The following is a 26,652-nucleotide window of genomic DNA, read 5'->3' as shown; positions in this document are numbered from 1 at the left end:
CCTTAGTGTCTTGAGATGGGTAGGTTAGAGGGATTAGCGGGTAAATATGTAGGGATATGGGGGTAGGGTCTGGGTGGGATTGTGGTCGGTGTAGACTCGATGGGCCGAATGGCCTCTTTCTGTACTGTAGGGTTTCTATGATTTCTATGAGTACAGGAAGGCAGGTAGTACAGGAGTCCTCTGTGGCCATCCCCCTGTCGGCAACATGGTGGCACAGTGGTTAGCACTGCAAATTCACAGCGCCAGGGATCTGGGTTCGATTCCCGGCTTGGACCACTGTCTGTGTGGAGTTTGCACATTCTCCCCGTGTCTGCATGGATTTCTCCGGATGCTCCAGTTTCCTCCCAGTCTGATTAGATGGTTAGATGCATCGACCCGAACAAGCGCCTGAGTGTGGTGACTCGGGGAATTTCACAGTAACTTCATTGCAGTGTTAATGTAAGCCTTACTTGTGACTAATAAATAAACTTTTACTTTTACTTTCTGACAGATATACTGGTTTGGATACTGTTAAGGGAGGTGACTGTGAGGGGAAAGCAATGGCAGCCAACATCATGGCACCATGGGTGGGTCTGCTGCACAAGACAGGAGGATGAAGAACGGCAGGGCTGTAGTGGGAGGGGATTCAATTGTAAGGGGAACAGACAGATGCTTCTGTGGCCGCAAAAGAGATTCCAGGATGGTGTGTTGCCTCCCTAATGCCAGGGTCAGGGATGTCACTGAACGGTGGCAGGGCATCCTGAAGGGGGTGGGAGAACAGACGGAGATTGTGATACATATTGGCACTGATGATATAGGTAGAAAAAGGGATAAAAATCCTGAGTGAAAGTTTAGTAGAGGGAGATGGACAGGCAGAATTAGAAGAGACCACAAGTGAGTCAGGAAGGCATAGAGGTTATAGGTCAATTAGGACACAAGGGAGTTTGGCGAGATTGGATAGTATTTATTTTAAGGCAAGGACTCTGACAAACATGGCAGATGAAATCATAGAAATCATAGAAACCCCACAATGCAGAAGGAGGCCATTCGGCCCATCAAATCTGCACCGACCACAGTCCCACTCAGGCCCTTTCCCCGTAACTCCACATATTTACCCCGCTAATCCCTCTAACCTGTGCATCCTGGAATGCTAAGGGGCAATTTAACATGGCCAATCAACCTAATCCCCACATCTTTGGAGTGAGGCACAAGTTAAACCACGGGGGTGTGATGTCATTGCTGTCTCTGAGACATGGTTGAGAGAGGGGCAGGATTGGCAGCTCAATATTCCAGGATATAGGATCTTCAACCAAGATGGGGAAAAAGGTAAAAGAGGACAGGGTGTCATGATTTTGACCAGGGAATCAATTATAGGAATAAGGAGGGATGACACCTTAGAAGGTTCTTCTAATGAAGCCAAATGGATAGAACCTAAAAACTAAAAAGGAGCAATCACATTGCTGGGAGTGTTCTCCGGGCTCCCAACAGCCTGAGAGAAATAGAAGAACAGATATGGAGGGAAATTTCAGAGAAGTGTAAAAGTAATGGGGTAATGATATCAGGGGATTTCAACTTCCCCAACATCAGCTGGGGTAGTCATAGTGTGAAAGGTTTAGAGGAACGGAATTCTTAAAATGTGTCCAGGAGAACTTTTTAAGCCAGGTTATTTGTGTAGTTTAGTTAGGGCATCATGATTGGGCTTGGAAGGCCGAAGGGCCATTTCCTGTGCTGTACTTTTCTTTGTCTCTTTGCCTTTTTGTTCAATACGTAGAAGATCCTACAAGAGGGCAAAGGTGTTGGGGGGGGGGGGGGGGACCAATAAATCCAGTTAACACTGGATATTGAGGGATATATAATAGTGGCTAAAGAGAAAAAGGGAGGTTTATGACAGATATCGAGGGCTCAAAACAGCAGAAGTCCTAAAGGAGTATAGAATGTGCAAGGGGGAACTTAAAGAGGAAATTAGATAAATCCCCAGGGCCGGATGAAATGTACGTAAGGAGTGAGGCAAGTGAGGAAATAGCATTGGCGCTGGCAATAATGTTCATTCCCTCTCTGGCCACAGGAGAGGTGTTTATGGTAGTCGCTTGTGTGGCTTTTGCTACCAAATAAACCTGTTGGACTTTAACCTGGTGTTGTTAAACTTCTTACACAGGAGAGGTGCCAGGGGACTGGAGGACAGTCAATGTGGTATCATTATTGAGGAAGGGATAAAGCAGGAATCTACAGGCCAATCAATCTAATCTTGGTGATGGGGAAACTATTGGAAGCAATTCTGAGAAACGGAATTAATCTGCATGTGGAGAGGCAGGGATTAATCAGGAACAGTCAGCATGGGTTTGTTAAGGGTAGGTCATCTCTGACCAACTTGATGGGGGCGGCATGGTGGCACAGTGGTTAGCACTGCTGCCTCACAACGCCAGGAACCCAGGTTCAATTCTGGCTTCGGGTGACTGTGTAGAGTTTGCACATTCTCCCCTTGTCTATGTGGGTTTCTTTTGGATGCTCTGGTTTCCTCCCACCATCTAAAGATGTGTGGATTCGGTGAATTGGCTGTGCAAAATTGCCCCTTAATGTTTCGAGATGTGTAGATTAGGGGATTAGCCATGGTAAATGTATGGTGTTATGGGGATAGGGTCTGGATAAGATATACTGCCGGAGAGTCGGTGCAGACTCGATGGGCTGATTGGCCTCCTTCTGCACTGTAGGGAATTCTATGATTCTATAATTTTTCGAAGGGGTGACCAGATGTGTAGATGAGGGCAATACATTTGACATCATCTTCTTTGACTTCAGTAAGACTTTGATAAGGTCCCAAATGGGAGACTGAAAACGAAGGTAAGAACAAAGAACAAAGAACAGTACAGCACAGGAAACAGGCCCTTCGGCCCTCCAAGCCTGTGCCGCTCCTTGGTCCAACTAGACCAATCGTTTGTATCCCTCCATTCCCAGGCTGCTCATGTGACTATCCAGGTAAGTCTTAAACAATGTCAGCGTGCCTGCCTCCACCACCCTACTTGGCAGCGCATTCCAGGCCCCCACCACCCTCTGTGTAAAAAACATCCCTCTAATATCTGAGTTATACCTCGCCCCTCTCACCTTGAGCCCGTGACCCCTCGTGATCGTCACCTCCGACCTGGGAAAAAGCTTCCCACTGTTCACCCTATCTATACCCTTCATAATCTTGTATACCTCTATTAGATCTCCCCTCATTCTCCGTCTTTCCAAGGAGAACAACCCCAGTTTACCCAATCTCTCCTCATAGCTAAGACCCTCCATACCAGGCAACATCCTGGTAAACCTTCTCTGCACTCTCTCCAATGCCTCCACGTCCTTCTGGTAGTGCGGCGACCAGAACTGGACGCAGTACTCCAAATGTGGCCTAACCAGCGTTCTATACAGCTGCATCATCAGACTCCAGCTTTTATACTCTATACCCCATCCTATAAAGGCAAGCATACCATATGCCTTCTTCACCACCTTCTCCACCTGTGTTGCCACCTTCAAGGATTTGTGGACTTGCACACCTAGGTCCCTCTGTGTTTCTATACACCTGATGACTCTGCCATTTATTGTATAACTCCTCCCTACATTATTTCTTCCAAAATGCATCACTTCGCATTTATCTGGATTAAACTCCATCCGCCACCTCTCCGCCCAATTTTCCAGCCTATCTATATCCTGCTGTATTGCCCGACAATGCTCTTCGCTATCCGCAATTCCAGCCATCTTCGTGTCATCCGCAAACTTGCTGATTACACCAGTTACACCTTCTTCCAAATCATTTATATATATCACAAATAGCAGAGGTCCCAGTACAGAGCCCTGCGGAACACCACTGAGCTCATGGGATTCAAGGAAATTGGATTCAGAATTGGCTGAGTGGCAGGAAGCAGAGGGTGATGGTTGAGGGGTGTTTTTCAGACTGGACACCTGTGTCCAGCAGGATCCTGCAGGGATCAGTGTTGGGGTCTTTGCTGTTTGTGGTTTATATAAATGGCTTAGACTTGAATATAGGAGGGTTGATCATTAAGTTCGCGGATAATATGAAATTTGCTGGGGTGATAAATAGTGAGGAGGATAGCCTTAGATTACAGGAGGATACAGACGGGTTGGTCAGTGGGCTGATCAGTGGCAAATGGAATTCAGTCCTAATAAGTGTGAGATGATGCACTTAGAATCCCTAAAGGAGAAGGTCCTTCATGGCAGACTAGTGCAGAAGATGAAGTCACATGGGATCAGAGGTGAGCTGCAAAATGGATACAGAATTGGCTTGGTCATAGAAGTGGAGATGCCGGCGTTGGACTGGGGTGAACACAGTAAGAGTTTTAACAACACCAGGTTAAAGTCCAACAGGCATTCTAATCAGTATTCTGGAGCTTGATTTTTGTGTCTCTGTGCCCTGTTTGAGAGCAAATTTCCACTCCATCTGATGAAGGAGCAGCGCTCCGAAAGTTAATGGTATTTGCTACCAAATAAACCTGTTGGACTTTAACCTGGTGTTGTTAAAACTCTTACCTTGGTCATAGAAGGCAGAGGGTAGCAGTAGAAGGGTGCATTTCTGAATGGAGGGCTGTTGACTATTGGCGTTCCTTAGGGATCAGTGCTGGGATCTTTGCTGTTCATAATATATATATATATATATAAATGATTTGGAGGAAAATGTAACTGGTTTGATTAATAAGTTTGCGGATGACACAAAGGTTGGTGGATTTGCGGAAAGCGATGAGGACCGTCAGAGGATATAGTAGGATATAGATCGGTTGGAGGCTTGGGCGGAGAGGTGGCAGATGGAGTTTAATCTGGACAAATGTGAGGTAATGCATTTTGGAAGGTCTAATACAGATTGGAAATATATAGTAAATGGGAGAACCCTTAAGAGTATTGATAGACAGAGGGATCTGGGTGTACAGGTACACAGGTCACAATGCAGGTAGAGAAGGAAGTCAAGAAGGCATACGGCATGCTTGCCTTCATGGCCAAGGCATTGAGTTTAAAGCTGCAACCTGACTTGCCAATTTTTGTAGAACCTTAGTTAGGCCCCATTTGGAATATAGTGTTCAATTCTGGTCGCCGCACTACCGGAAGGATGTGGAGGCTTTGGAGAGGGTACAGAAAAGATTTACCAGGATGTTGCCTGGTATGGAGGGCATTAGCTATGAGGAGAGGTTGGAGAAACTTCGTTTGCTCTCACTGGAACGACAGAGGTTGAGGGGCGACCTGATCGAAGTCTACAAGATTATGAGGTCATGGACAGAGTGGATAGTCAGAAGCTTTTTCCCAGGGTGGAAGAGTCAATTACTAGGGGGCATAGGTTTAAGTGCGTGGGGCAAGGTTTAAAGGAGATGTATGAGGCAAGTTTTTTATGATGTGGAGATGCCGGCGTTGGACTGGGGTAAACACAGTAAGAAGTTGAGTAAGTAGCAAGTTTTTTACACAGAGGGTAGTGGGTGCCTGAAACACACTGTCGGGGGAGGTAGTGGAAGCAGATACGATAGTGACTTTTAAGGGACGTGATGACAGACACATGAATAGGATGGGAATAGAGGGATATGGTCCCTGGAAGGGTAGGGGGTTTTATTTCGGAGGGGCAGCATGGTCGGTGCAGGCTTTGAGGGCCGAAGGGCCTGTTCCTGTGCTGTAAGTTTCTTTGTTGTTTGAGGAGGTCATTCAGCCCGTCGGGTCTGCACTGACTTTCTGAAAGGGCATCTTATCCAGGTTCATCACCTCATTCTCCAACCCCATAACCCTGTACATTTACCATAGCTGACCCATGTAACTTACACAGCTCTGTGGACTGTGGGAGGAAGCTGGAGCATCCAGAAGAAACCCATGCAGACACTGGGAGAAAGTGCAAACAGAGGGGTTATGCTGGAACTATATAAAATGTTGGTTAGGCCACAGCTAGAGTATTTTGTGCAGTTCTGGAATCCACATTTTAGGAGGGATGTGATAGCATTGGAAAAGGTGCAGAGGAGATTTACCAGGATGTTGCCTGGGCTGGAGAGTTTTTGTGATGATGAGAGATTGGATAGACTGGGGTTGTTTTCCTTGGAGCAGAGGAGACTGAGGGGGGACATGACTGAGATGTATAAAATTTTGAGGGGCATTGATAGAGTAGACAGGAAGAAACTTTTCCCCTTGGTGGAGGGTCAATGACTAAGGAGCATAGATTTAAAGGAATGGACAGGAGACTTAGAGGGGATGTGAGGAAAAACTATTTCACCCAGAGGGTGGTGGGAGTCTGGATCTCACTGCCTGAAAGGGTGGGAGAGGCAGAAACCCTCATAACATTGAAGAAGCATTTAGACTTGCACTTGCAAGTTCTTATGTTTTTATGGACCAAGTGCTGGAAAACGGGATTAGAATAATTAGGCAGTCGCAATGGACTGGAAGGCCTTTTCTGTGCTGTACTCATCTGACTGATTGAGAGGGTTGGGTAATGAGGAGAGACTGAGTAGACTGGGGCTATACTCATTGAAATTCAGAAGAATGAGGGGAGATCTTATAGAAGCATATAAGATTATGAAGGGAATAGATAAGAAGGCAGGGAAGTTGTTTCCATTGGCGGGTGAAACTAGAACTAAGGGGCATAGCGTCGAAATAAGGGGAAACAGATTTAGGACTGAGTTGAGGAGGAACTTCTTCACCCAAAGAGTTGTGAATCTGTGGAATTCCCTGCCCAGTGAAGCAGTTGAGGCTACCTCGTAGAATGTTTTAAAGGCAAGGATAGATAGATTTTTGAACAGTGAAGGAATTAAGGGTTATGGTGAGCGGGCGGGTAAGTGGAGCTGAGTCCACAAAAAGATCAGGCATGATCTTATTAAATGGTGGAGCAGGCTCGAGGGGCCAGATGGCCTACTCCTGCTCCTAGTTCTTATGTTCTTAAATGGTGTTTCCATAACTCCCATTGCTGGGTTTCTCCTGGTCCCCATGATAGTCAAGTGGGTGGAGGAGGAGCATGGGCAGGGAGAGGGGCAGGGAGAGGGGCAGGGAGAGGGGCAGGAGGAGAAGGAGGGACAGGGACTCCTAATCAGGTGCAGTCATCATTAGTTCTTTCTAGTTGTCATCTCCTTCTGTTTAGCAGTAAGAATGAGCTGTTAATGAGTTTTCATTCACTCTGTGATTCCATCAATGGCACCGATGTGTTTTGTACATTGATATCTCCACTGCTGTTACCATGTTCTGAGATGGTTCTTCTTATCTGTGGACTCGAGGTGTTCTTGGTTCTGGACAGAGTGCAGTCATACTCTGGCACCGGCTCAATGCTTGTTATTAATATTACAGCTAAACAGGTTATAAAGTAGGCATGTTGCACCTGAGCATACTGTTCCAACCTCCCTCTCTCTCTCTCTCTCGCGAGAGAGTGAGAGATTAACACATGACCATATCTGATCTCAGACATACACCATCTATGTCATACATTAGCATTTCCAACTGTTTCATATTTTTCTGCATTAAATGTTACTTGGCTGCCTATCCTACTAACCTGATTATATATTTTTAAAGCCACACATTGTCCTCCTCACAGTTCACAATACTTCCAAGTTTATGCACAGAGAGAGAGAGAAAGAGACAGAGGCAGAGAAAGAGGTAGAGAATCAGAGAGAAAGAAGGAGGCAGAGAGAGAAAGAGACAGAGGCAGAGAGAGAGAGAAAGGGAGGAGGGTGTTTCCAGATGGAAAATGAGGAATGTGCTGTTTCATTGGTGTTTAACTCTTACCCCCACACTGAGAGGAATAATCCTGGCAGCAGTTGTGGTATCGGCTGCATTTGGTGTTGCAGTGACAAGGATTCTTGGAATTATAAGTTTCACCGCATCTTCCTTTGCAAGATGAATCTGCTGCAGTAATTGAAAAGACCACATTTAGATTCTAACCATGATCAATACTTCAGTCCAATCCTCTGAGCTCCCTAACCCTACACCTGGGAGACTGAGTTTGAACATTATAATGGCAAAATAATTAGACAAAATTTAACATCAAACCATATAAAGAGTTAGAGTTGTGAGAACAACTGAGCAAAAGCTCGGTTAAAGAGACCAAGCTCTGGAGAGACTGAGATCAGGAACGAGAGACGGACCGAGGGAGAGAAAGACAGACTTTAACACCCAGGCAGAGAGTGAGAGCTAGAAAGCTGGAGGGAGATTGAAATAGTAAAAGGCAGAATTTGGGAGTGATGAGAGAGAGAGAGACAGAGACTGAGATAAAGAAACAGCAAATACAGTCAGAGCGAGATACAGACAGAGAAAGGAAGAGACAGAGAGAGAGAGACAGAGAGCGAGAGACAGAGAGCGAGAGACAGAGAGAGAGGGACAGAGAGAGAGGGACAGAGAGAGAGAGGGACAGAGAGAGAGAGGGACAGAGAGAGAGAGGGACAGAGAGAGAGAGGGACAGAGAGAGAGGGGGACAGAGAGAGAGGGGGACAGAGAGAGAGGGGGACAGAGAGAGAGGGGGACAGAGAGAGAGGGGGACAGAGAGAGAGGGGGACAGAGAGAGAGGGGGACAGAGAGAGAGGGGGACAGAGAGAGAGGGGGACAGAGAGAGAGGGGGACAGAGAGAGAGGGGGACAGAGAGGGAGAGACAGAGAGAGAGGGGGACAGAGAGAGAGGGACAGAGAGAGAGGGGGACAGAGAGAGAGGCACAGAGCGAGAGGGACAGAGAGAGAGAGAGACACAGAGAGAGAGACACAGAGAGAGAGACGCAGAGAGAGAGACACAGAGAGAGAGACGCAGAGAGAGAGACACAGAGAGAGAGGGACAGAGAGAGAGGGACAGAGAGAGAGAGAGACAGAGAGAGAGAGGCACGGAGAGAGAGGGACGGAGAGAGAGGGACGGAGAGAATTCCTCAGGGTAGTGACCTGGGCCCAGCCATCTTCAGCTGCTTCATCAGTGACCTTCCCTTCACCACAAGGTCAGAAGTGGGGATGTTCACTGGTTCAGTGTCACTCGCCACTCCTCAGATACTGAAACAGTCCAAATGCAGCAAGACCTGAACAATATCCAGGCTTGGGCTAAGATGTGGTAAGTAACATTCGCGCCACACAAGTGCCAGGCAGTGACCATCTCCAAGAAGAGAGGATCTAACCATCGCCCCTTGACATTCAATTACATCATCATCAGAGCAGGTTAAAGGCTAGGAATCCTGTGGCGACTAACTCACTTCCTGACTCCTCAAAGCCTGTCTGCCATCTGCAAGGCACAAGTCAGGTGTGTGATGGAATATACCCCACTTGCTCAGATGAATGCAGCTCCAACAACACGCAAGAAACTCAACACCATCCAGGAAAAAGCAGTCTGCTTGATTGGCATCACATCCACAAACATTCAAACCCTCCACCACTGACGAACAGTAGCAGCAGTGTATACTATCTACGAGTGCGAGAGAGACAGAAACAGCGAGAGAAAGCCAGTGCGCAAGAGACACCAAAACAGAGAGAGAAAGCCAGTGCAAGAGATACAGCAAGTGTGAGAGAGACACAGAAACAGAGAGAGAGAAAGCCAGTGCAAGAGATACAGCCAGTGCGAGAGAGAAAGAGCCAGTGTGAGAGAGACACAGAAACAGAGAGAGAGAAAGCCAGTGCAAGAGATACAGCCAGTGCGAGAGGGAGACAGAAGCAGAGAAAGAGTTGTCTGTGTGGAGTTTGTACATTCTCCCCGAGTCTGCATTGGTTTCCTCCGGGTGCTCCGGTTTCCTCCCACAGTCCAAAGATGTCTGGGTTAGGTGGATTGGCCATGCTAAATTGCCCCTTAGTGTCAGGAGGAATAGCGAGGGTAAATATATGGGGTTATGGGGATAGGGCCTGGGTGGGATTGTGATCGGTGCGGACTCGATGGGCTGAATGGCCTCCTTCTGCACTGTATGATTCTATGAAAGAAAGTCAGGACAAGAAATTGGGTAAACATTAAGGAGCATTTTCCAGTAGGTGATGCTGCAAAGCAGAATAATTTAAAGGGGGAATTCTAGAGTTCAGGAAGCAGGCGATTAAATCTGGATTGAACAAGAAGCTGGAAATGGAGTGAGTTCAGTGGATTATGGGGTTGAAAGAGCTTCCATAGTTGGGGAGGGATGAAGCTGTGCAGATGTTTGAAAACAAAGGATAATTTTCACATGGAGGCACTGCCAGAGTGTGGAAGGAAATAGAGGGGTTGGTGTGAGTTATATTCTGGTCAGCAAGGATGCGGAGGCTTTTCAGGAATATGTTGGAATGATTAAATTTAGAGACAGCAAAGGCATGTATGAAGGTTTCAGCTCAGTTGAGGCAGGGGCAGAATCGAGTGATGTAATTGGAAACAGTCACAGGTCACAGTCCGAGACAGAGTCAGCTTTAGCCTCAGGGAGAGGGTTGTAGCCACCAATAGAATCAGAGAATCCCTACAGTGCAGAAGGAGACCATTCGGCCCCTCCAGTCTGCACTGACTAAAACTCTTTATGTTTCCTGTATGTGAGTAGTTGAACATTCTGTTAGTTTTTTTTACATACATCGACAGAAGTTGTAATCGGAGCAGCAGTCCCCGTATTTCACACATGCACGATTGCACTGACAGCTGTAATTGTGGTTCACACGTTCTCCACATCGATTGACACATGAGTTCTTGCTTCCTGTTAAAATAGAGATTAATACAATGACTAAGTCTCCCTTCTATTCCTGCTCCCATCTCCTGAGGAAACGAGCTCTGTTTCCGTGCCCGAGGAGGAATAAACAATTTGGAACAGTATTCCTATTTCCTGCTTTTACCCTTTTCATTTTCTGGGTGGGGGAAAGTGACTTGCTTGTTCACCATCACCAAGGAAGCCTTGATATCACACCTAGAAACTGGTGCAGGCAGCAGAGAACACATGGAGTATGTTGCTGTATGTGTGTGTGTGTGCGTGTCTGTGTCTGTATGTGTGTGTGTGCGTGTGAGAAGAGGTGCATAGGGGAGTAGGAGGAGTTGTTGTGGTGTGGGTGGAGGATATGAGCGGAGGAGTAGGTTATGAGTGGGGGAGAGGTGTGTGGGTGATTGTGGTTGTGGTGGGGGGGAGTGAATGGGTGGAGGATGTGAGCGGGGGGGGTGGCTGGAAGGGCTGCGGGGGTGGGTGGATGATGGGGGCGGTGGGAGAGGTGTGGGTGGTTGTGGTGTGGGGATGGATGTGAACAGAGAGGGTGGGAGAAGTGTGGGAGTGGGAGGGGGCTTGCAGTAGAGCAGCATGGGAGTCTAATGGGTTTGAAGTTTACACCATTGTTTTGTTATTTGTCAGTGCCGCTGGCTAGGCCATCCCTAATTGCCCTTGAACTGAATGGTTTGCTCAACCATTTCAGAGGGCAGTTAACAGTCAACAAAATCTGGAGTCACGTGGGCCAGACTACTGAAGTGAACCAAATGGGTTTTTACGACAACCGACAATGGTTTCATGGATATCATTAGACTTTTAATTCAAAATTTTTATTGAATTCAAATTTCACCATCTGCTGTGGTGGGATTCGAACTCCAATCCTTGGAGCTTTATAGATAGATAGAATCCCTGCAGTGCAGAAGGAGACTATTCAGCCCATCGAGTCTGCACCAACCACAATCCCACCCAGGCTCTATCCCCACAACCCTATGCATTTACCCGAGCTAGTTCCCTGACACTAAGGGGCAATTTAGCATAGCCAATCCACCAAACCCGATTGTGGGAGGAAACTGGAGCACCGGGAGGAAACCCACGCAGACATGGAGAGAACGTGCAGACTCCACACAGACAGTGACCCAAGCCGGGAATCGAACACGGGTCCCTGGTGCTGTGAGGCAGCAGTGCTAACCACCCTGCCACCCCGAACCGGGGTCTCTGGATTACTAGTCCAGTGACAATACTGATAGGTTATTACCTCCTCCTTTGAACCAATTTTGAGTGGAAAAATGAATAGTCAAACGAGTATCTTCCCTGAAGAGTGATCTATAACGGCAGGATTGCAGTATTAACAGAAGCAAAATGTTGTGGAAATCTGAAATAAAAACAGTTTTGGAAAGAGTCATCAGGTATGGCAGCCTCTGTGAAGAGAGGCGGGGCCACTCCCTAACTCTGTCTCCACAGGTGCTGCTGGACCTGCTGAGTCTTTCCAGCGTTTTCTGTTTTTAACACAATGTTAATGGATCTTGGGTTCACCGGTTTTGGACAATACTCGAGTGAGATGTGACAACTCTGTAGAACTCTGTCCGGAGTTCTACAGGACAACGTTCCGAGCAGACAGGGAGGAGTTGGTAGGTTAAAGGGACCGTGGTGCACGAAAGCTGTGCGGGACCTAGTCGAGAAGAAAAGGAAAGCGTACAAAAGGTTCAGAGCGCTTGGCGAAGATAGGGATCTAGATGAGTATACGGCTTGTAGGAAGGGACTAAAGAAGGAAATTAGGAGAGCCAGAAGGGGTCACGAGAAGGCCTTGGCAAGAAGGATTAAGGAAAACCCTAAGGCGTTCTATAAATATGTGAAGAGTAAAAGAATGAGACGTGAAGGAATAGGGCCTATAAAAGGTGAAGGCGGGAAAATCTGTACGGAACCAGTAGAAATGGCAGAGGTGCTTAATGAGTATTTTGCCTCGGTTTTCACAGAGGAGAAGGACCTGGGTGGATGTACTGCGGGCTTGCGGTGGACTGAAAAGATTGAGTATGTGGACTTTAACAAAGAGGTTGTGCTGGAATCTTTGAATGGCATCAAGATAGATAAGTCGTCGGGTCCGGATGGGATGTACCCCAGGTTACTGTGGGAGGCGAGGGAAGAGATTGCAGAGCCTCTGGCGATGAACTTTGCGTCGTCGATGGAGACGGGGGAAGAGCCAGAAGATTGGAGGATTGCGGATGTGGTTCCTATTTTCAAGAAGGGGAATAGGGATAGCCCAGGAAATTACCGACCGGTGAGTCTAACCTCAGTGGTTGGTAAGCTGATGGAGAAGATCCTGAGGGACAAGATTTCTGAGCATTTAGAGAGGTTTAGTATGCTCAAGAATACGCAACATGGCTTTGTCAAAGGCAGATCGTGCCTTACGAGCCTGGTGGAGTTCTTCGAAAATGTGACTAAACACATTGACAAAGAGAAAGCGGTAGATGTGGTTTATATGGATTTTAGCAAGGCGTTCGATAAGGTCCCCCATGCAAGGCTTCTAGAAAAAGTGAGAGGGCATGGGATCCAAGGGGCTGCTGCCTTGTGGATCCAGAACTGGCTTGCCCAAAGGAGGCAGAGAGTGTGTACAGATGGGTCTTTTTCTAAATGGAGGTCGGTCACCAGTGGTGTGCCCAAGGGATCTGTTCTGGGACCCTGGCTGTTTGTCATTTTCATAAATGACCTGGATGAGGAAGTGGAGGGATGGGTTGGTAAGTTTGCCGACGACACGAAGGTTGGTGGGGTTGTGGATAGTCTGGAGGGATGTCAGAAGTTACAGAGGGACATAGATAGAATGCAAGACTGGGCGGAGAAGTGGCAGATGGACTTCAACCCAGATAAATGCGTAGTGGTCCATTTTGGCAGGTCAAATGGGATGAAGGAGTACAATATAAAGGGAAAGACTCTTAGTACTGTAGAGGATCAGAAGGACCTTGGGGTCCGGGTCCATAGGACTTTAAAATCAGCCCCGCAGGTGGAGGAGGTGGTTAAGAAGGCGTATGGTGTGCTGGCCTTTATCAATCGAGGGATTGAGTTTAGGAGTCCGGGGAGAATGATGCAGCTATATAAGACCCTCGTCAGACCCCACTTGGAGTACTGTGCTCAGTTCTGGTCACCTCATTACAGGAAGGATGTGGAAAAGATTGAAAGGGTGCAGAGGAGATTTACAAAGATGTTGCCTGGATTGAGTGGCATGCCTTATGAGGATGGGCTGAGGGAGCTCGGTCTTTTCTCCTTGGAGAGACGTAGGATGAAAGGAGACCTAATACAGGTATATAAGATGTTGAGAGGCATAGATAGGGTGGACTCTCAGAGGCTTTATCCCAGGGTGGAAATGGCTGCTACGAGAGGACACAGGTTTAAGGTGCTGGGGGTTAGGTACAGGGGAAATGTTGGGGGGAAGTTTTTCACACAGAGGGTGGTGGGCGAGTGGAATCGGCTGCCGTCAGTGGTGGTGGAGGCAAACTCAATAGGGTCTTTTAAGAGACTCCTGGATGTGTACATGGGACTTAATAGGATGGAGGGTTATAGGTAGGCCTAGAAGGTAGGGATATGTTCGGCACAACTTGTGGGGCTGAAGGGGCCTGTTTTGTGCTGTAGTTTTTCTATGTTTCGAACAAAGAACAGTGCAGCACAGGAACAGGCCCTTTGGCCCTCCAAGCCTGCGTCAATCATGATGCCTGTCTAAACTAAAACCGTATGCACTTACAGAGTCCATATCCTTCCATTCCCATCCTATTCATGTATTCGTCTAGTTGCCCCTTAAATGCCGCGATTATACCTGTTCCCACCACCTCCCCAGGCAGCGCGTTCCAGACATTCACCACCCTTTGTGTAAAAAAAAAACTTGCCTCACACATCCTCTCCAAACTCTTCCCCACACACCTTAAGCCGATGTCCCCTTACACTTAAGTGATACTTTATTATTCCATCAAGTCCTAACATCAAATCCTGCTGGCCTCATTTTTGAAGAGTCATAACCTGCTTATTTCAGTCAAGTTAACATTTAGTTAAATGTGCGGATGATAAAATTCATTAAGCTGAGGTCATAGAATCATAGAAACCCTACAGTGCATTCGGCCCATCGAGCCTGCACTGACAACAATCCCACCCCAGGCCCTCTCCCCACAACCCCACACAGTTACCCCCCTAATCATAAGAGCATAAGAACATAAGAACTAGGAGCAGGAGTAGGCCATCTGGCCCCTCGAGCCTGCTCCGCCATTCAATAAGAACATGGCTGATCTTTTCGTGGACTCAGCTCCACTTACCCGCCCGCTCACCATAACCCTTAATTCCTTTACTGTTCAAAAATTTATTTATCCTTGCCTTAAAAACATTCAATGAGGTCGCCTCAACTGCTCCACTGGGCAGGGAATTCCACAGATTCACAATCCTTTGTGTGAAGAAGTTCCTCCTCAGTCCTAAATCTGTTTCCACTTATTTTGAGGCTATGCCCCCTAGTTCTAGTTTCACCCGTCAGTGGAAACAACTTCCCTGCTTCTATCTTATCTATTCCCTTCATAATCTTATATGTTTCTATAAGATCTCCCCTCATTCTTCTGAATTCCAATGAGTATAGCCCCAGGCTACTCAGTCTCTCCTCATAAGCCAACCCTCTAAACTCCGGAATCAACCTAGTGAATCTCCTCTGCACCCCCTCCAGTGTCAGTATATCCTTTCTCAAGTAAGGGGATCAAAACTGTACACAGTACTCCAGGTGTGGCCTCACCAGCACCTTATACAGCTGCAACATAACCTCGCTGTTTTTAAACTCCATCCCTGCAGCAATGAAGGACAAAATTCCATTTGCCTTCTTAATTACCTGCTGCACCTGCAAACCAACTCCTTGTGATTCCTGCACAAGGACACCCAGGTCCCTCTGCACAGCAGCATGCTGCAATTTTTTACTATTTAAATAATAGTCCATTTTGCTGTTATTCCTACCAAAATGGATGACCTCACATTTACCAACATTGTACTCCATCTGCCAGACCCTCGCCCACTCACTTAGACTATCTATATCCCTTTGCAGACTTTCAGTGTCCTCTGCACACTTTGCTCTTCCACCTATCTTAGTGTCATCTGCGAATTTTGACACACTACACTTGGTCCCCAACTCCAAATCATCTATGTAAATCGTAAACAATTGCGATCCCAACACTGATCCCTGAGGCACACCACTAATCACTGATCACCAACCAGAAAAACACCCATTTCCCCCACTCTTTGCTTTCTGTTAGTTAACCAATCCTCTATCCATGCTAATACATTACCCATAACACTGTGCACCCTTATCTTATGTAGCAGTCTTTGGTGCGGCACCTTGTCAAATGTCTTCTGGAAATCCAGATACACCACATCTACAGGTTCCCCATTGTCCACTGCACATGTAATGTTCTCAAAGAATTCTACCAAATTAGTCAAACAAGACCTGCCCTTCATGAACCCATGCTGCGTCTCACCAATGGGACAATTTATATCCAGATGTCTCGCTATTTCTTCCTTGATGATAGATTCAAGCATTTTCCCTACCACAGAAGTTAAGCTAACCGGCCTATAATCCCTCTAACCTACACATCCCGGGACACTTAGGGGCAATTTAGCATGGCCAATCAACCTAACCTGCACATCTTTGGACTGTGGGAGGAAACCGGAGCACTCGGAGGAAACCCACGCAGATACAGTCTCCTAAGCCGGGAATTGAACCCAGGTCCCTGGAGCTGTGAGACAGCACCGCTAACCACTGTGCCACCGTGCTGTCAGGTCAGGTGATGAACTAGTGGCGGGCGGGTGGGGGGGGCGGGCAAGGGTGGGCGGCAGGACATTGCGATTTTACAACTAAGAACAAATGAAAAGCTGCGGTTGGGGGAGCCAGCCAATGAATGGTGGTGGGCAGCTAATGGGGAGGTGCCATTTGTAAAGGCCCAGGTGCAGCAGTCAGTCAGGCTGCAGCAGACCTGCAAACAACAGCAAGGGCTGTGGAAAATTGGCTTCAGCACAAGCATAGAACATAGAACATAGAACATTACAGCGCAGTACAGGCCCTTCGGCCCTCGATGTTGCGTCGACCAGTGGAACCAATCTAAAGCCCCTCTAACCTACACTATTCCAATATCATCCATATGTTTATCCAATAACCACTTGAACGCTCTCAACGTTGACGAGTCCACCACTGCTGCAGGCAGGGCATTCCACGCCCTTACTACTCTCTGAGTAAAGAACCTACATCTAACATCTGTCCTATATCTCTCACCCCTCAATTTAAAGCTATGTCCCCTCGTGCTAGCCAACACCACCCGAGGAAAAAGGCTCTCACTATCCACCCTATCTAATCCTCTGATCATCTTGTATGCCTCTATTAAGTCACCTCTTAACCTTCTTCTCTCTAACGAAAACAACCTCAAGCCCCTCAGCCTTTCCTCATACGATTTTCCCACCATACCAGGCAACATCCAGGTAAATCTCCTCTGCACCCTTTCCAACACTTCCACATCTTTCCTATAATTCGGCGACCAGAACTGTACGCAATACTCCAAATGCGGCCGCACCAGAGTTTTGTACAGTTGCAGCATGACCTCCTGGCTCCGAAACTCAATCCCTCTACCAATAAAAGCTAACACACCGTACGCCTTCTTAACAACCCTATCAACCTGGGTGCCAACTTTCAGGGATCTATGCACATGGACACCCAGATCCCTCTGTTCATCCACACTACCAAGTATCTTACCATTAGCCCAGTACTCTGTATTCCTGTTACTCCTTCCAAAGTGAATCACCTCACATTTTTCCACATTAAACTCCATTTGCCACCTCTCAGCCCAGCTCTGCAGCTTATCTATGTCCCTCTGTAACCTGCCACTTCCCTCCGCACTGTCTACAACTCCACCGACTTTAGTGTCATCAGCAAATTTACTAATCCATCCTTCCACGCCCTCATCCAAGTCATTAATAAAAATGACAAACAGCAGTGGCCCCAAAACAGATCCTTGCGGTACACCACTAGTAACTGAACTCCAGGATGAATATTTTCCATCAACCACCACCCTTTGTTTTCTTACAGCTAGCCAATTACAGCTAGGGCGGCATGGTAGCACAGTGGTTAGCACTGCTGCTTCACAGCTCCAGGGACCTGGGTTCGATTCCCGGCTTGGGTCACTGTCTGTGTGGTGTTTGCACATTCTCCTCGTGTCTGCGTGGGTTTCCTCCGGGTGCTCCGGTTTCCTCCCACAGTCCAATGATGTGCGGGTTAGGTTGATTGGCCATGCTAAAATTGCCCCTTAGTGTCCTGGGATGCGTAGATTAGCGGGTAAAATATTTAGGGATATGGGGGTAGGGCCTGGGTGGGATTGTGGTCGGTGCAGACTCAATGGGCCGAATGGCCTCTTTCTGTACTGTAGGGTTTCTATGATTTCTATGAATTCCTGATCCAAACCACTAAATCACCCTCAATCCCATGTGTCCGTATTTTCTGCAAAAGCTTACCATGGGGAACCTTATCAAACGCTTTGCTGAAATCCATATACACCACATCAACCGCTTTACCCTCATCCACGTCTTTGGTCACCTTCTCAAAGAACTCAATAAGGTTTGTGAGGCACGACGTACCCTTCACAAAACCGTGCTGATTATCCCTAATCAAATTATTCCTTTCTAGGTGATTATTAATCCTATCTCTTATAATCCTTTCCAATAGGGTTCAATGCTGCCTCTCTGAAGATGCTTCTGCAGGCAGTCCGAAAAAGGAGAGATGTCCTCTCTCCAGCATGTGAGTGGAGTCCAGCAAGTCTCAGCAAGAAGGCCTGGTTGGCCAGACAGCAGGGGCAGGATCCTGTGCAGATTTCTGGGCAGGTGAGTGGTGTTTAGAATTGCAAACTGCAAGCCCAGAATAAATTAAAAGGTGCCCATAGAATGTGAGGCTAGATGGTGGATCCGTACCTGGAGTAACACCTGGTCCCAACATCCACAATTCACACAGACGCCAAACCCATGCTCCATCAGGGATAGGTGCTGTATTGGAATTGGCGTATCCTCGCTACAGTGTGCTGCACAGTTACAGTGCGTCAGAGTGAAAGCAGCATGGAAGAGCCATGAAACAGGAGTGACACTGCGTATGTCTATACTTGTAAGAGAAGCACTGTCAAAATATCATCAATGAACTTGAAGTGGAGTGCCTTTCATCGCCATGATCACACTGATGGTAAACGAGGCTTTGGCGATTAATGGATCACAGCAGAGCCACCTGACTCTGAGGGCAAATCAAGTGTGGAAGCTATGGAAAATGAGCAAAGCGATTGCTGCACACAAGACAATGTGTGGCCTGTGTTGCCTTTGTGGCCCTTTAATGCCACTGGAAGCACCTGACCAAGGGGTGGGACCAGAGCTTGGTTAAAGGAACAACTGTATGTCTGAAATCACATCTCCCCAGCAGGTACAGCAGCAGATAAAGAACAGTGCAGAGCTGCTGCTACACTGCAAAACTCAGAGGATGGATTGTCACTTTATTCCAGTGCACCCTCCATCACCCAGATACACAGCACTGCACAGATACTCCACAGGTAATGGAGACAGTGACAGCTTTAGCAACTCCCCCTCTGAGGAGTTAGCAATGGCCTGACAAGGCTCAGTTCAAAGCAAAAGGAGATCCTCAGGTGTCATCAGCAAAGCAGCAGATGCTTCAGTAGCAGTGTGAAATGTGTGAACATGTTGGTGTTCCCAGAGGCAGTGACGACACAAACAAGGGGTCCAACCATACCGTAAGTGACACCATATCTCCGTATATGAATGCACGGTGTTCTCCATTGGGAGTGTGACAATGCTGATGGGGAGATGCGTCGAGCATATCACCAAGTGGGTTCCCACAGTTCACCCTAACATAGCCTCACCTATGAGGTATATGGTGTGACGAGTGGGCAAGCTGATCCATTCCAGACAACCTCAGGAGTGTATGTGTGGCCAATAGTGCTGAATAGTGGTGATCTAGGAAATTGGATCAGGAATTGGCTAGCGGATAGGAAACAGAGGGTGGTGGTTGATAGTAAATATTCATCATGGAGTGCGGTTACAAGTGGTGTACCTCAGGGATCTGTTTTGGGGCCACTGCTGTTTGTAATATTTATTAATGATCTGGATGAGGGTATAGTTGGGTGGATTAGCAAATTTGCTGATGACACCAAAGTCGGTGGTGTGGTAGACAGTGAGGAAGGGTGTCGTAGTTTGCAGGAAGACTTAGACAGGTTGCAAAGTTGGGCCGAGAGGTGGCGGATGGAGTTTAATGCGGAGAAGTGTGAGGTAATTCACTTTGGTAGGAATAACAGATGTGTTGAGTATAGGGCTAACGGGAGGACTTTGAATAGTGTGGAGGAGCAGAGGGATCTAGGTGTATGTGTGCATAGATCCCTGAAAGTTGGGAATCAAGTAGATAAGGTTGTTAAGAAGGCATATGGTGTCTTGGCGTTTATTGGTAGGGGGATTGAATTTAGGAGTCGTAGCGTTATGTTGCAACTGTACACAACTCTGGTGCGGCCGCACTTGGAGTACTGTGTGCAGTTCTGGTCCCCACATTACAGGAAGGATGTGGAGGCTTTGGAGAGGGTGCAGAGGAGGTTTACCAGGATGTTGCCTGGTATGGAGGGGAGATCCTATGAGGAGAGGCTGAGGGATTTGGGATTGTTTTCGCTGGAAAGGCGGCGGCTAAGAGGGGATCTTATTGAAACATATAAGATGATTAGAGGTTTAGATAGGGTGGATAGTGATAGCCTTTTTCCTCTGATGGAGAAATCCAGCACGAGGGGGCATGGCTTTAAATTGAGGGGGGGTAGTTATAGAACCGATGTCAGGGGTAGGTTCTTTACCCAGAGGGTGGTGAGGGATTGGAATGCCCTGCCAGCATCAGTTGTAAATGCGCCTAGTTTGGGGGCGTTTAAGAGATCCGTAGATAGGTTCATGGACGAAAAGAAATTGGTTTAGGTTGGAGGGTCACAGTTTTTTTTTAACTGGTCGGTGCAACATCGTGGGCCGAAGGGCCTGTTCTGCGCTGTAATGTTCTATGTTCTATGTTCTATGAAGGCAGGGGATTGGGGGGGCGCGATGGCTTCTCAAAGCTAAAAGCAAATTACTGCGGATGCTGGAATCTGAAATCAAAAGGGAGATTGCTGGGAAATCTGGCAGCAATGAAAGGAGAGAAAAGAGCTGACATTTCGAGTCCAGATGACCCTTTGTCAAAGCTGAAATGCATAGAAAGTGGGAGATATTTATACTGCAGGGTGAAGGAATGGAAGATGAGTCATAGCCACAGAAACAAGGGGAAAGGACTGCTATTGGCGGCCCATAGAGAAGGTGTGAATGGTCAAACGGCTGAGAAGCTGAAATCAGAGGGTAAGCTGTGACAGATAAAGGTGTGGGGAAGGGGGGGAGATGGGTGGGAGAGAGGTAAAATTGAGAAAAATGGGAAGCAAAGGGGGTGAAAAGATAAGGAAAGAGGGGATAAAATAGGGGGAAGAGTAGGATCAAAGAAAAATAAAGAAATAAAAGATAGAGAACAGTTAAAAACTAAATAAAATGGAAACAAAGGGATCGAGGTGAGGTCAAGCTAAATAGTCTGAAGCTGTTGAACTCAATGTTGAGACCGTGTGGTAAACCACGGTTAAGCTTATTGCCTGTGTGTGTGTGTGACCATGCCTGGGCATGCCCCTGCCGGACCTGCCTGAGACTCTCCCACCCCCCCCCCCGGTCCAGGTGTAAAGGTGACTGCTCCCCACCCCCCTGCCTCAGTCTCTGGACCAGTTCATCGGCATGGGTGTGCTCCAAGTCTTTTGCGAATAAAAGCCTATTTGTTCTTGCATACTGATGCGCGTTATCACACACGAGGCTTGATGCTCAGGAAATAAAGGCTTTTATTTGCTGTAACAAGGCAGCTACTAATTATATACACGATCCCAGACTGAGGGGTCCCAGACAGAGCAGAGACCTTTATACCTCTCCCAGGAGGCAGAGCCCAACTGGGATGTACCACAATAACTATAATACAAGGTGTAACAACCCAACCCTAACCCCAACAGCAACAAGTAGAACAACCCATCCCTAACCCCAACAGCAACATATATACATACTTGTAGTACTGGCCAGACCCTGGCTCAGTACTATCTAGTGGGAACCAACGATGGTTCACCACACATACAAACTAGTCTTTGCTTGATTGATAGTGCATCAGACCTGAAGGCTGTAAAGTGCTGAGCCGGAAGATGAGATGCTGTTCCTCCAGTTTGCGTTGAGCTTCACTGGAACATTGCAGCAGGGCCAAGGACAGACATGTGGTCACGGGAGCAGGATCGTGTGTTAAAATGGCAGCAACCGGAAGGTCAGGGTCCTGATTGTGCACAGACCGAATGTGCTCAGCAAAACGATCACCCAGTCTACGCTTGGTCTCTCTGATACAGAGGAGACCACATTGGGAGCATCAAAGAGCTCACTGATGAGCCTCTCAAAGCTTTTTGATTGCTGAAGGCAAATCCTCAAACTCTGTGATGATGACACCAGCATTGAATGTAACACTTGGGATTTCACTGAATGATAATTTGTGAACTGCAGTAGCCTTAAAAGTTAAAGGTCTTGACATTCAATGTACAGCAACTCCTATATTTATTTTATACAGTTGGGAATAACTGGATATGGAGTCAAATAGAGGGTTGGTATGTAAAAGTGGGAGTCTCCATAGATACCTGTGTCGACCTTGGCATTTAGCTAGGTATAGAGAAATGCGAATACCTCTTATGAAAGGTCAGCAAGGATGCTTCTGAGAAAGAACTTACTGGTTCAGTAGTTCCTTCTCCTCATCCTGATGTGAGACGAGATGTAATGGAGCCTTGATGGCCATATGTCCATTCAATATCCCCTGCCTCTGGGGAAATCCAGCCCTAATTGACTCTGATCGGTTGTGAACTTGATATATTATCCAGCTTGATATACATTTCATTTGTGATCTCCTTCATGTAGCTGCTATCAGCCCACTTAGATCTCCAACAATCCTCCATATAAATGTCAACTGATAAGGAAACTCTGATGATGAACTGACCCGGTGTTTTTGTGACTAACACTCTGGTGCTGTGTAATCAACCTTCAACTTCAACCCATACCCTACTCTGCTCTCCCGCACGCAGACGCCAGTGCTCCATACAAGAGACCCCAGCCAGCCGAGAAAGTAAGAACTCTTCCCATTCCCAGATTCATTCACTCAGCCGTGGAATGGGAATTAACGACACGCTGTAATATTGTGCAGAGGTGCAGATACTCACTGGCTTCGGGGTCCCCTGAAGCAGCTGAACACAGGAACACGGTGACAATGACAAGAGTGAACATCATGCTGAGGCTGTACGCTCCCAGGATTGGGCTCCAGTACTTTGGCATTGGTAATTTATTCATAGAGCAGACCAATCAGATTGCAGCTTGGAATGATTGGGCCAATGCCAGATGGGGATTTAATGTGAGAATCCACACATCACTGCCTGATGTAATATTCCCAGAAATTAATTAATAAACTAAACATGCCCGGGTTAGGCTGATTGGCCATGCTAAATTGCCCCTTAGTGTCAGGGGGATTAGCAGGGTGAATATGTGGGGTTATAGAACAACAAAGAACAAAGAACAATACAGCACAGGAACAGGCCCTTCGGCCCTCCAAGACCACGCCGCTCCCTGGTCCAAACTAGACCATTCTTTTGTATCCCTCCATTCCCACTCCATTCATGTGGCTATCCAGATAAGTCCTAAACGTTCCCAGTGTGTCCGCCTCCACCTTGCCTGGCAGCGCATTCCAGGTCCCCACCACCCTCTGTGTAAAATACGTCCTTCTGATATCCGTGTTAAACCTCCCCCCCCTCACCTTGAACCTATGACCCCTCGTGACCGTCACCACCGACCTGGGGAAAAGCTTCCCACCATTCACCCTATCTATGCCTTTCATAATTTTATACACGTCTATTAGGTCACCCCTCATCCTCCGTCTTTCCAGGGTTATGGGTAGGGCCCGCGTGGGATTGTGGTTGGTGCAGGTCTGATGGGTCGAATGGCCTCTTTCTGCACTGTAGGGACTATATCATTCTCAGCACATGTCTGAGTTTGTAACTTTAATGGTTTGAAAATGACTGAACCGATTATTATCATTTAAATCTGAAAGAAGAGACAAATCTGAAAATAATGGAAAATAAACAAGATGTCTGATAGTGAGAGCTTTGATTCAGATATTCAATGGAGTGGGACTGTACCTGGGAATGTCAGAGCCTTCTTTACAAAGTCTTGATCAAAAGCAATGTGGTCTGGTGGTTACGTTTTAAGGCACAATCAGAGGTTTCTGAGAAAGACAGCGGGGGTAAACCCCTCTGATTATTGATTCAAATCCAGATTATTTTTAGACCCAAGAGCTGTTGAATGTGACATACCTTCTTGTTCCAGTCTGGGTTTACCTTGCCACTGTCTCTGAGTGCTCTCTGGACTCTGGGCAGGATTTTCCAGCTCTGCTTGCCACTGGGATTGTCCACTGAGAGCCAGTTGTTTTTTGGTTGGGTGGCTGAATCTCCTGCAGTGAGTCCTGCAACATCGGGGCTGGAAAATCCCGATCTCTATAAATGGCCGGGACTTTCCGTACTGCCACCACCTGTTTTACAGCAGCAGAGGCGGCTCGCCATTGGCCAGTGGTGGGATCTTCTGGATCCACCACTGTCAATGGGGCTTCTGTTTTTCACACCCTCTGTTACCAGGGAACCCGCGGTGGGGCTCATCATCAGCAGCGGGACTGGAAGTTCCGGCCAGTGAGCATGGCTGGAAATTTCCACCTATGTCTTTCACAAATGTGACATATTAGCTCCAGTAGACTAGTGTCCTTTGCTTAGCAAAAGCATTCTCAAAAAGGTTTATATATATATATATATATATCCGGCCAACGACATTATAGAATCATAGAATTCCTACAGTGCAGTGGGAAGACATTCTTAATGTCAGGGGGACTATCAGGGTAAATAGGGCCAGGGTGGGATTGTTGTCAATGCAGACTCAATGGGCTGAATGGCCTCTTTCTGCACTGTAGCGTTTCTATAACTCAGCATCTTACCCAGGCCTGCAACCCCCACACCTGATCCCCGTAACCCCTACTCCACCTTACCTACACAATGTGAGACAGTAATGGACAATTTAGCACGGTCAAACCACCTAACCCGCACATCTTTGGAGCGTGGTAGGAAACCAGAGCACCCGGAGGAAACCCACGCAGACACGGGGAGAACATGCAAACTCCACAGAGACAGTCACCTGAAGTTGAAATTGAACCCGGGTCCCTGGTGCTGTGAAGCAGCAGCGCTAACCACTGTGCCACCATGCCTTAAATTAATATTCTATAGAACACATCATCAAACCAAGTTACATTTAATTTGAAAAATCACTTTTGATAAGGTTCAAATGAAACTCAGTAAGGGTTATTCTGCAATGTTTATTTCAGTAACACAAATCAACTCATAGACTGCAACATACAAAGATACGGTTAATCAGAGAGCCTAGCTCGAGTTAGTCTGGTTAATAAGTTAACATCTTATCTCTCCACCTGATAGTTCCACAGGTGCTTCTGTCACTGAAAAATGAAAAGTGATTCAATAACAGCATTGCAAGTCTGTAATCGATTGAAAACAGTCATTAACCTCGACAATATCTCAACAATATCATATCATCGACAAAATAACAGGCTTCTGGGAAAATAAAAACACCAAACAGTTGCTTAGAAAGTATAAATAACTACTTAAAATGTTAGGGTGCATACATGGAGTACATATAGTACATCCCACAGCTACCCGTCCAGATGCACAGTCCCAAAAGTGAATGTATTCCTTGTCCCTGCCTTCAGAGATTTATTGCCGCCACCTTCTTGAGGGCAATTGGGGATGGTGAGCTGCCACCATAATCTACCGCACTCCAAGTGGTCTGGGCAGTGAAGGAACAGCAATGTATTTCCAAGTCAGGATGGTGAATGATTTAGGGGTGAGCTTGCAGGTGGTGGTGTTCCCATGTGTCTGCTGCTCTTGTCCTTCCAGGTGGTATAGGTCGGGGGTTTGGGAGGTGACATTGAAGGAGCCTTGGTGAGTTGCTGCAGGGCATAGTAGATGATGCACACCATGGCAGAAGGACAGAATGTTTAAGATAGTGGATGATATGCCAGTCAAAGGGGCTACTTTGTTTTGGATGGCGTTGAGCTTCTTGAATATTGCTGAAGCTATATGTCTAGTCATAGAATCCCTACAGTGCAGAAGGAGGCCATTCAGCCCATCAAGTCTGTACCAACTCTTCAACAGAGCATCTCACCAAGACCCTATCCCTGTAACCCCATTTATTTACCCTGCTAATCCCCCAACCCTCACATCTTGGGACACTAAGGGGCAATTTAGCATGGCCAATCCATGCAACTTGCACATCTTTGGACTGTGGGAGGAAGCAGTGCTTGCCACTGTGCCACCCAGAGATTGCAACGATCAAGGTCCTGCTTTTTAATCTACTGCCTAGATCCTTGAATTCTTGATGCAAGATCTCATTCCTCACTTTGCCCATACCATTGGTACCAACATGTACCACGACCTCTAACTCATCACCCTCCCCATTCAGGATGCAGCCATTCACCGACATCCCTGACCCTGGCACCAGGGAGGCAATGCACCATCCTGGAGTCACGTCTTCAGCCGCGGAAACTCCTGTCTGTTCCCCTGACTAATGAAACCTCCTATCGCTATTGTGAGTCCTCTCGTCCCTTGAGCTGCATTGTGAGTAACTCTCTAAATGTGCTATCCATGTAACTCTCAGCCTTGCGGATACGCCACAGTGCCTCCAGCTCCTGCTCCAAAACCCGGAGTTCCAGCTTCTCCAGCTGGGAGCACTTCCCGTACATGTGGACATCCAGGACTCTGGCAGCATCCAGGATTCTGCACATGTGACAAGCTGCACATTCCGCTCGGCTGTCCTCACCTGACGTGTTAAATTTACAATGAATGCCTTAGACTCTCACAATCATAGAAATAGATAATAAA

At 47.2% G+C, this 26,652-nt stretch overlaps 1 protein-coding gene across 1 annotated transcript in view; it reads right to left on the bottom strand.

The window, feature by feature from the left end:
* Positions 1–26,254, bottom strand: part of endou (endonuclease, polyU-specific) — an 88,909-nt gene extending 62,655 nt beyond the window's left edge. Inside the window, exons 1-4 of the mRNA XM_078198907.1 lie at positions 26,128–26,254; positions 10,456–10,579; positions 8,874–8,878; positions 7,702–7,821 (exon numbers count right to left, since the gene is read on the bottom strand). Coding sequence (XP_078055033.1) covers positions 7,702–7,821; positions 8,874–8,878; positions 10,456–10,579; positions 26,128–26,254 — 376 coding nt within the window. The remainder of the gene's footprint in view (positions 1–7,701; positions 7,822–8,873; positions 8,879–10,455; positions 10,580–26,127) is intronic.
* Positions 26,255–26,652: the final 398 nt, after the last annotated feature.

Source organism: Mustelus asterias, chromosome 27 (assembly GCF_964213995.1).
Source record: "Mustelus asterias chromosome 27, sMusAst1.hap1.1, whole genome shotgun sequence".
NCBI lineage: Eukaryota > Metazoa > Chordata > Chondrichthyes > Carcharhiniformes > Triakidae > Mustelus > Mustelus asterias.
This window is presented reverse-complemented; position numbering and strand designations above follow the sequence as displayed.